The 8,707-nt window shown below is 58.9% G+C and overlaps 1 protein-coding gene across 2 annotated transcripts; it reads left to right on the forward strand.

The window, feature by feature from the left end:
- The first annotated feature begins 1,116 nt into the window (after positions 1-1,116).
- PRKAB2 (protein kinase AMP-activated non-catalytic subunit beta 2) lies at positions 1,117-8,380 on the forward strand. 2 transcript variants are annotated; one of them, XM_086617810.1, is made up of 8 exons: positions 1,117-2,159; positions 3,057-3,234; positions 3,477-3,643; positions 4,550-4,643; positions 5,226-5,346; positions 6,536-6,669; positions 6,961-7,029; positions 7,483-8,380. In XM_086617810.1, the coding sequence occupies exons 2-8, from the start codon at positions 3,073-3,075 to the stop codon at positions 7,558-7,560; spliced, it is 825 nt and encodes a 274-aa protein (XP_086473936.1). In that variant the 5' UTR covers positions 1,117-2,159; positions 3,057-3,072; the 3' UTR covers positions 7,561-8,380. The 2 variants fall into 2 exon arrangements, with proteins under 2 accessions (XP_086473936.1, XP_086473938.1); XM_086617812.1 differs by having other exon boundaries at positions 5,226-5,340.
- Positions 8,381-8,707: the final 327 nt, after the last annotated feature.

Raw genomic sequence — 8,707 nt, forward strand, 5'->3', positions numbered from 1 at the left:
CGGCCCAGCCCACAGCCTGCCCACCCCACGGCCCACCTGCCCACCCCGCAACCATCCCTCGCCCCTTCCCCGCCACGCCCGGGGCTCCACCCCCGGGTCCCAGCCCTCAACCGACATGGCCGCCCGCCGGCTGCGGCGCGGGTGAAGCCGCACAGGCCTCAGCCAGCATGTCCGCGCGCCAGCCCGGCCGCCCTTTCCAACGGGCGAAGCTGCCCTCAAAAAACATGGCGGCTGCCCGGCAGCGGGTTCGTGGCGGGGGCGGGGAGGCGCGGCCATAGAGCGGCGGGCGGGGGCGGGCTAGAGCGCCCCGCAGAGGCTGGCGGTGGCGGCGGGGGGTGTCGCCATCTTGGACGGAGGCGGAGAGCGGGGCGGCGGCGGCCAGGTGGGGCCGCGGTCGGGGCCGGGGGGCACGGCGGCGTGTCGCGGCCGGTGAGGCCGCGGGCGGGCGGCAGCTGGCCGGGCGCTGTGCGGTCGGGCAGCGTGGCGGGCGAGGCTTGGCTGGGCGTCCCCGCGGGGGGCACGGCGGTGAGCAGCCGCGGGCCGGACCCCGCTGGCACGGCGGACCCCTGCCGTGCTCTGCAGCCGGTGCAGAGCCCCTCAGCACGGCCCTGTGCCCCGCTTCTCCGCAGGGCCCTGGCAGGCGCTTCGCGGGGAGCGGGCGGCCGCGGGCCGGGCGTGCCGTGACAGCCGCCGCCGCCGCTTTGCAGAGCCCCCGTCCCCGCCGCGCCTGCTTGGCGTGAGTCCGCGGCGGGGAGGCTTTCCTCCCCCTCGCTTCCCAGCACGTCCCTTTAACCTTACGGCAACCTCACGGCTGAGCTCTGGTTCCCTCCTCCCAACGAGGGAGACGGGCGAGTCCAGGCGAATCGGGCTTCCCTGGGTAACTCCAGCACCAGGAGGTGTCGGCCGGGAACAGAGACCCCATCTCTCCAAAATAAACCCTCTCGGGCCGACCGCCTGTGCTCCCCGACGTGGGTCGCCAGCTGGGTGGGAGCGGCAGCGAGTGTGGTACATTTCAGGGGGAACTGGTCTATTTCACGTGTCATTTTCAGAAGCGGAGTGGGGAGGTGGGGCTGCTGGAGACTGAAGGGGCCTTGTGATCCGGCCGGCAGGCACCCACCTCACTGCAGCCTGCGGCTGGCTGCCCAACTGGGAGCGGATGCGCTGGCACGCTGCGGAGTTTGCTTGGGCTGTGGTACAGGCAGCGTTTCCATCAGTGACTTGGACGTCCTTGTGTCACACCATCCGAGCATGCTGTGCTACAAGGGCTCGTCCGAACGCAGAGGGTTTGAGCTGCAGAAGTTAGTTCAGTAAAGCCGAGTTCCACAGGCCGTGCTCAGAGAGCTCAGCTGGGTGCCTGCGTGCGTGATGCAGGAGGTGGGGTAGTCTTGTCTGCAGAGGGTTTTGGATGCCACGCGCCAGAAAGGAGCCACCGCTTGGGAGGAACTTAAGGAGGCGTTTGGAGAGCGTGACCTGTAAGGGACAGCCCAAGGGACTGTATTTTTAGAGGAGAGAAAGGGAAGCTTTCATGTCTGTTAACCCCTGCATATATCTCTCAGGTCTGTCATGGTGCAAGAGGATGTTCAGCCCTTCTTACCTTCCTCTCTGTAGATGAGAAGTAAGAGAGCCTTAGTGGAGATACTGGGGAAAAAGATCCTCAACATCAGGTCTAGTGGCACAGGGGAAGGTTTTGTGAGGAGCTGGCTGAGCCTTCTCCAGGGCAGAGGGGGAAGGTGTCAGAGCAACTGGTGCAGCTCATCTGACCTAGATTTTCAGGTATACTTGATCCTCACTGAGAGGGGGTGGAGGAACGGCTTAACTGCCCTCTCGAGCTGCCTTTTACCCCTCAGGATTTAAGAAATACTTTAGTAATTGCTCCGTAATGTTCTAAAGCCTGGCTTTGGCTGGCAGCCTTGCCTGGCACCCTTCATATAACTTGATCTTCTAAACAAATCCCCAGATGCTGCAACTGAGTGCATGAAGCAAGGCTGGCTGTCCTCTTGCCTAGCCCTGCAGAGCCCATGATCGGTGTGGTAAGGTGAAAGCTGCAAAATAAGTCTGGGAAGAGGGCAAGAACCCTGATCCATCTCAGCTGCTGGAAACTGGGTGAAGCCCGAAGAGTCCCACGTAGCTTGTGGTGGCTTTGTTGTTTGTCCCGAGAGGTGTGTACTTGCTCATGGCTTGGTGCCGTATGGCCTGTTCTTCTGCTTTGCCTTCTCTGAGCTGGGTGGGATCGGGGGTGATGGCCCATCTCCAGCTGCAGAGCAGCGCTGAGGTGGCTGGGATTGCCCTTCTCTCATCATGTGCCTCCGAGTGGCCGGGTGGAGCGCTCAGGGCGGTGCTGATGGTTAGGGCTGTAACAAGCAGACCTCCTCCCTGTGCTGCGCCGCAGACGAGGTGGTGGCTTGCCTGGTGAATACTACGTGAATGCCACCAAGCGCTGAGCTTTTTGCAGACACCATGGCATTAGCCCCATGCCTTGGCCAAGCTCCAGCTTGGACGATTCCACTCAGAGACTTTAAATGCTCCCTGTCGCCTTTGCCGGGCGCGAGGCTCTGCTCTTCTGCCCGCGAGCTCTTGGAGACTTGTTGGGAGCTGTTAAACAGCTGCTGCTTTCACTCTTCGGCTGTTCTCTTCCTGGATATATGGGATATTCCTGTAGAGCCTGACTGTGGGACTGTGAAAGAGGCTCTGTTAATGCCAAGCAATTGATTTGCCAATAAAGGTTGGCTTTATTTTTCCCATCAGCCCCTCTACTGTGCCTTCTGCTGAGGGCTTGTGTGGGACGCAGTCTAACTAGTATCGGTTTTGGAGTAAAACAATAACCAGCTTAACTAGAGTGATGGTTCATAAGGATGTGGCTATAATTAGGTCAAGCTGTCTTGTTAAATTCCCATTCAGCTCCCAAACTTGGCAGTGGGAATGAACTTTGGGCCTTTTTTAGGATCCCTGTCAGTCTGCCCTGGGAAACGGCAGCATTGGGAAACGGCGCCTTTGCTCCTCTCCTCTCTGCTGGAGCCCATGGGCACAGGCACACTGCTGTCCTCTCTCTCTTACAGGGGCTGCTGAGCTGTCATGGGGAACACTACCAGCGAGCGAGTGTCTGGGGAGCGCCATGGCTCCAAGTCCCACCGCTCGGACGGCTCCGGTGCCCCCCACCCCACCAAGGAGCACCCGCACAAGATCATGGTGGGCAGCACTGACGACCCCAGTGTTTTCAGCTCCCACGACTCCAAGGTAGGGGCTGGCCACTGCCTTCCCTTTCCTGCCCTCTGGGACCCTGGCTGGGGCTTCAGCTCACTGGCTGTGCGGGCCTGTGGTCCCAGCCACGTGAGGGGTCTGTGGAGAGCTGGGAGGCTGGAGGAGCTCTGCGATGCTCTTGTCTGGCATGCACAGGTGGGCTGGTAGAGGCCAGGGAGAAGTAAATGTGGTCCCAGTTGTCTCTATGTCTCAGTCAGGCTCTGGTTTTCTTTGCTTAGATTCCCGGGGACAAGGAGTTTGTGTCATGGCAGCCAGATCTGGAGGAGTCAGTGAAACCGTCCCAACAGGCTCGTCCCACTGTCATTCGCTGGGCCGATGGAGGCAAAGAGGTCTTTATCTCTGGATCTTTCAACAATTGGAGTACCAAGATCCCACTCATCAAGAGGTAGCCAGTCCCTCAGGTCACTCTGATGTTTCCTCCGCTCCATCGCAGAGAGTGTTTTCCCTTCTTTGTGCTGGTTGCTGTTTGCTTTGCTCACCTGGCTTTTCTCAGTTCCCCCAAGCTGAAGGGTCCGAGCACAAATACGTAGTCAGCTTCTTCCCCAGGTGGTGCTGCGTGGTGGTGGTAAGTTGTGAAACAGAGGGACGGGACAGGATGGGCCACTTTGCTTGCTCAGCTGGATGTCACGCAGCACCTAGTCCTGCCAGCAGAGCCCTGCTCAAATATGTGATAGTCCCCTGGAAGCTGTCAGCTCTTTCTTTGGCTGTGGCCTTACCCCATGCCTAGTTGTGCTGTTGCCAGCGGGGATTGTTTATTTGTCCCTCGTGTGTCTTCCTGCCCTAATGATGTTCTCGCTGTTCCACAATACATCTGTGATTTCTGTGGAAATAGTGTGTAGGGCTCTGGGCATAATCCCAGCAAATCATCTGGAAGGGGTTTATCTCAATTGCAGGCTTAACAGAGCTGCTACACTCACTGCCCTCGTCCTGCAGTGCCAACACAGGGTTAGATGTGTTGCCCATGCATCCTCTCCAGTGTGTCTTGCACAGGGTGTCTGCCACGCTGATTTTCTGTGGGCACGCAGGGCAGGTCTGCAAGCTGGACTGCCTCCTGTGCTCCTTGCGGCTGGGCTCCGAGGGGTTTGAGCCACATCAGTGCTCTGAATGCTCACGCCTCTTGTGTCCGTGCCTCAGATCAACAATGATGAGCAAGCCTAATCCCACAAGAAGGTGTTGGGGTAGAGGGGCTGGGCGGTGCGTGAAAAAGTGCTGTTTTCTGGGACCTCACGGAAGAGCAGCGTCCAGAGCATCAACAGGGTAATGCTGTTGCATGTCTGTTCTCTCTGCACAGCCACAACGACTTTGTCGCTATCCTGGACCTCCCAGAAGGAGAGCACCAGTACAAATTTTTTGTGGATGGCCAGTGGGTCCATGACCCATCTGAGGTAACACTCAAAGTTTTATCCCTGCAGATCTTGTCTCTTCAGGGGACTAGACATGATGTAACTGCAGCAGAGGGGGAACAGGAAGAGCAGAGGGTATTTGCCAAAACAAATGGAGCACCTCTGTCCCATGAGTCCTTTCAGAGGCTGGTTCCTCTGGGCTTACACATGCTTTTGGGGCAGTGTCAGGGAGGTAACGAGGGGCAGGGAAACACCAGAAGGCTTTTAAGCCCCAATTGGAATTGGCTACATGGGAAGATGGGCCATGGGGTTAGCACTCACTTGCAGGTTCTCCTCCAAACTGAATCATACAGTAGCAGCATGGGAAAGAGAGGATGCTTACCCATCAGCATGTAGCAGGATAGAGGATGAAAACAGGAGGCGATGTAGAAGCCTGGGAGTAAAGGGAAATCATCCCAGGGTAAACAGCAGAGATCTGCAAGCATAGAGGAGTGCTGGATGCTCCACCTGTGCTCTGAGTTAATGGCACAGCAAAGAGAGCTGGGTCTGGGAGGATCTAGGAAGCATGGCCTGTGCTTTGATCGGAGGTAAACATAGGAAGACTCTTACCTCAGTTCTCTCCAGCCTGTGGTCACCAGCCAGATGGGGACAATTAACAACCTGATTCACGTCAAGAAGTCTGACTTTGAGGTGTTCGACGCTTTGAAGGTGGATTCCCTGGAGAGCTCAGAAACCTCAGGTCGGGGTGAGTTTTTGTGGCATTGCAGCTTTGCATGTGCTATTTTCCACCTCCTCTGCTCTGAGACTCGCTGCTCTGGGGGTGAACAAACCCCCCGAGCAGAGGTGTGGGCCTGCACCCAGGAAGAGTAGTGTTTGGCAGCGTGTCCTCAGCAGCCCACAGCTGAGGCCTTGTGCTGGTGTAACTTGTTCTGTGCTAGCACCGTCCCAGAGCAGGGTCATTTCAGACTGGTGTACGCCGGGAACATCACCCCTTTCTGTCTGTTCAGCTGTGAGTAAGTCATCTGATCTGGGCAAGAGTAGGATCCAGGTTATTTTCAGCAGCTACTCTCGGTTTCCACGCCAAGGTAATTTGTACTGGTGCTAGCACATCAGAAACCTCCCTCTCCACTTGTGTTACAGCAGCAGGTTGTGTTACCACACAGACGTGGGCAGTGCTGGCTCGGTGTGTAAGGCTGGCAGGTAGCTCAGTTGTGTTTTGGTCCAGGGCGCTCTGAGTGCAGCCTGCCATCCCTGGTACAAACCCCATCTCAGATAGAGCTCAGCTCCACGTCCTCACCCAGCCTGCGCAGGAGATACTTCGTTGTAAAGAAGCCATCAAGCAGCAGCAGCTCCATGAAGATGGAGCCCTTCCAATTGCTGACTGTTCCAAAATGATCAGGTCAGATGTGGCTGGGATGTATGGCCAGTCCAGCTTCCCGTGACCATGAGCTCCTGTGGTCCCTCACAGAGGCTGAGCAGCTGCTCAATCTGGACTTCCCATCTGCCCTTTCTGGGACCTCCTTGTCAGGCAGTTCTGCAGCATCAGGAGTGTGCAGGCGTGCTGCTTGCTGGGCCCGTGCCCCCTCTGCAAAGGGTACAGCTCTGGGGCAAGCCGGCTCCTTGCTGCAGGGGGAGGGACCCAGCTGTGCTGAGAGCTGTGCGCAGGGGTCTTGGGGTGGATACCACAGGGTGCTTGTGTTGTATCAGTGCACGTACCTCCTTACAGCCCTGCTTGGAAATGCCTAGGGCTCGCCTGGCTGCTTATTCCACTGTGAAAAGGCTGAGCTGTTGCTGTAGGATACATGCCCGTGGCTCACGGAAGATGTTTGTGCCTGAAAGACCCTGCTGGGTGCTTCTCAGCATCTTGGAAGCTGCTCTGTGCTTGCCAGTCCTGCTTTAGCCGTTTCACATCTCCTCCCATCTCTTCTCTTTAGACTTATCAAGCTCACCACCTGGTCCTTATGGCCAAGAGATGTACGTATACCGGCCCGAGGAGCGCTTCAAATCCCCACCTATCCTCCCGCCTCACCTCCTCCAGGTCATCCTCAACAAGGACACCAATATCTCGGTGGGTACCAGCATACTGCCTGCATACGGAGGGCCACGCTGGGGTTGGAAAGGGGAGTCCTGTCTGCAGGCAGCCTGGTCTCCCCTTGGCCGGGGCCTGGCCCTTGGCATTTCCTGGGGAAAGCATCACTTTGGCCCCTTGCTTTGCCTGGTGCTTAGCAGAGCTCTGTTCCTGCTCAGAACAGCCAGAAACACCAGCAGCTCAGATTGCCTGAGGTGGCAGCTCCTGTGATGGCTGGGGCTGGGGGGGTCAGGGCTCTGCTGTTCCACTGTGACACTCCTCTTCTCCTAGTGTGACCCAGCACTGCTGCCCGAACCCAACCACGTCATGCTCAATCACCTCTACGCGCTCTCCATCAAGGTAAGGGCAGGTCCCACGAGGCCGCTGGGTGAGGGAAGGGGAGCTGCCGTGGCTCCCAGGAGCCTGCAGCACCTGCAGGGAGCAGAACCTGGACAGCTGGGGGGTGGAGATGGTGGTGCAGGGATGGGAGGACCCATGTGAGGACAGCTTGGCTGCCTGGTGGCACACACAGGGGTGTAGGTTATGGTCTCCTCACAGACCCCAGTTCCCTGTAGCTGCCTCCCCATGGCGTGGAGAGCTGGGCAGCCCTGGGCTCTCCTGTTGCCTACCAGACCCTTCTGTCACTCTGCCCTGGCTCCTTGTTGTGGGTGTTGGACGTGTCTTGCTGGCTGTGATGCTCGAGACACCAGGGACAGTCTAGGGCTGCTCCCCTCGATGGCTGCCTTGAGGGTGCCCTGCTCTGGGGGGAAGGAGCTCTCCTACCTGCTCCCGCTGACGCTGTGCCTCTCACAGGATGGTGTGATGGTGCTCAGTGCCACGCACCGCTACAAGAAGAAGTACGTCACCACGCTGCTGTACAAGCCCATCTGAGCCGGGGCCTCACCCGCCCCCCACGCAGGACACAAAACGCCGCTTTGTGTGCACACACTGGGCCACAGGACTGTGTGAGAACTGGCCACCGGCTCCAGCCTCAAACCTGGCAGGGACACAGGCCCCGGCGATGTGCCCAGGGCCACTGGGGCCTGTGACACTGTCCCATCCTACTGGTGTGGTTTGATTTAACCCTTGGTTTCCGCCCACCTACAGCTCCCCTTGGCTTCTGTGAGTCCCTGGGGCCACTTTCTTTGCTGCTCACCAGAATAGCCTTTCCTCATGCCCAACGTGGAAAGGGCTTCCTCCACCCATCTTCTCCAGCCTGCAAGGGCCCTAAGGCGGTCCTGGCACTGCCCCCAGCTCAGGTCTCCAGGAACGTGTCCTACCTGTTGAAGGTTGCTGTGCTGTCCTGGTGATGAGCCTCCAAGGCCACCTTGGTCCCTAGGGGCTCTGGGACACCCCATCCTGCCACCTGTCCAACAGCCCTGGCTATGGGGCTGCCCCCATCCTTGTGCTCCTCAGCTTTGAGGAGGGCTCTCGGCTCTGGCTGCCACCCCAGCCCTCGGCCAGGTTCAGCATCGAGCCAGCGGGAGGGAGGGTACAGCCGGATGCAGCCACGCTTACCTGCCGCTGGGACAGCACCGTCCAGGACTGCGTGCTCCGTCCCCAAGATGGAGTGTTTCCGTGGGGCAGGGCTGACTTCGTCACAGCCAGAGGGGCACCTGCGCGCACCCACGCTTGAGGGGCCCTGGGGAGAGCCGAGCAGGGCAGGTACCCCGGGACCCTGGCTACACCGCCTGCTACTGGAGCAGTGCCATGCAACAGGGTTTTCTCTATTTATTACAGTATTTATTGTTCTCGGTGCTGCTGGCCTGGTGTTGGTGGGGGGCTCCGGCGCAGCGAGGGGAGGGAAGGGAGCACCTGGTGGGGCACAGAGCTGCCCTGGGGGTGCAGGGATGGGGCTGGGAGCCACCCCCTTGGGGTGCCTATGGCACCCCGTGCTGTGGGTAGCTTGGGGAGGGGGGCACACGGCTGCAGAGACAGGCGTGCCAGAAACACCACAACCCAAAGGAAACCTTTATTTGGAACTCTCCAGCCACTGAACAGCATTTCTTACATCTTCCTCCCGCGCTGGGGCCCCAAC

Source organism: Tauraco erythrolophus, chromosome 10, assembly GCF_009769465.1.
Source record: "Tauraco erythrolophus isolate bTauEry1 chromosome 10, bTauEry1.pri, whole genome shotgun sequence".
NCBI classification, from domain to species: Eukaryota; Metazoa; Chordata; class Aves; order Musophagiformes; family Musophagidae; genus Tauraco; species Tauraco erythrolophus.

What these genes read in the sequence shown, in the direction of transcription:
- PRKAB2 (XM_086617810.1), top strand. Translation starts at nt 3,073, where the DNA reads ATGGGGAACACTACCAGCGAGCGAGTGTCTGGGGAGCGCCATGGCTCC. An exon ending in AAGATCCCACTCATCAAGAG is followed by an intron (nt 3,644 to 4,549) that starts GTAGCCAGTCCC and finishes CTCTCTGCACAG; the next exon opens with CCACAACGACTTTGTCGCTA. An exon ending in GGGTCCATGACCCATCTGAG is followed by an intron (nt 4,644 to 5,225) that starts GTAACACTCAAA and finishes AGTTCTCTCCAG; the next exon opens with CCTGTGGTCACCAGCCAGAT.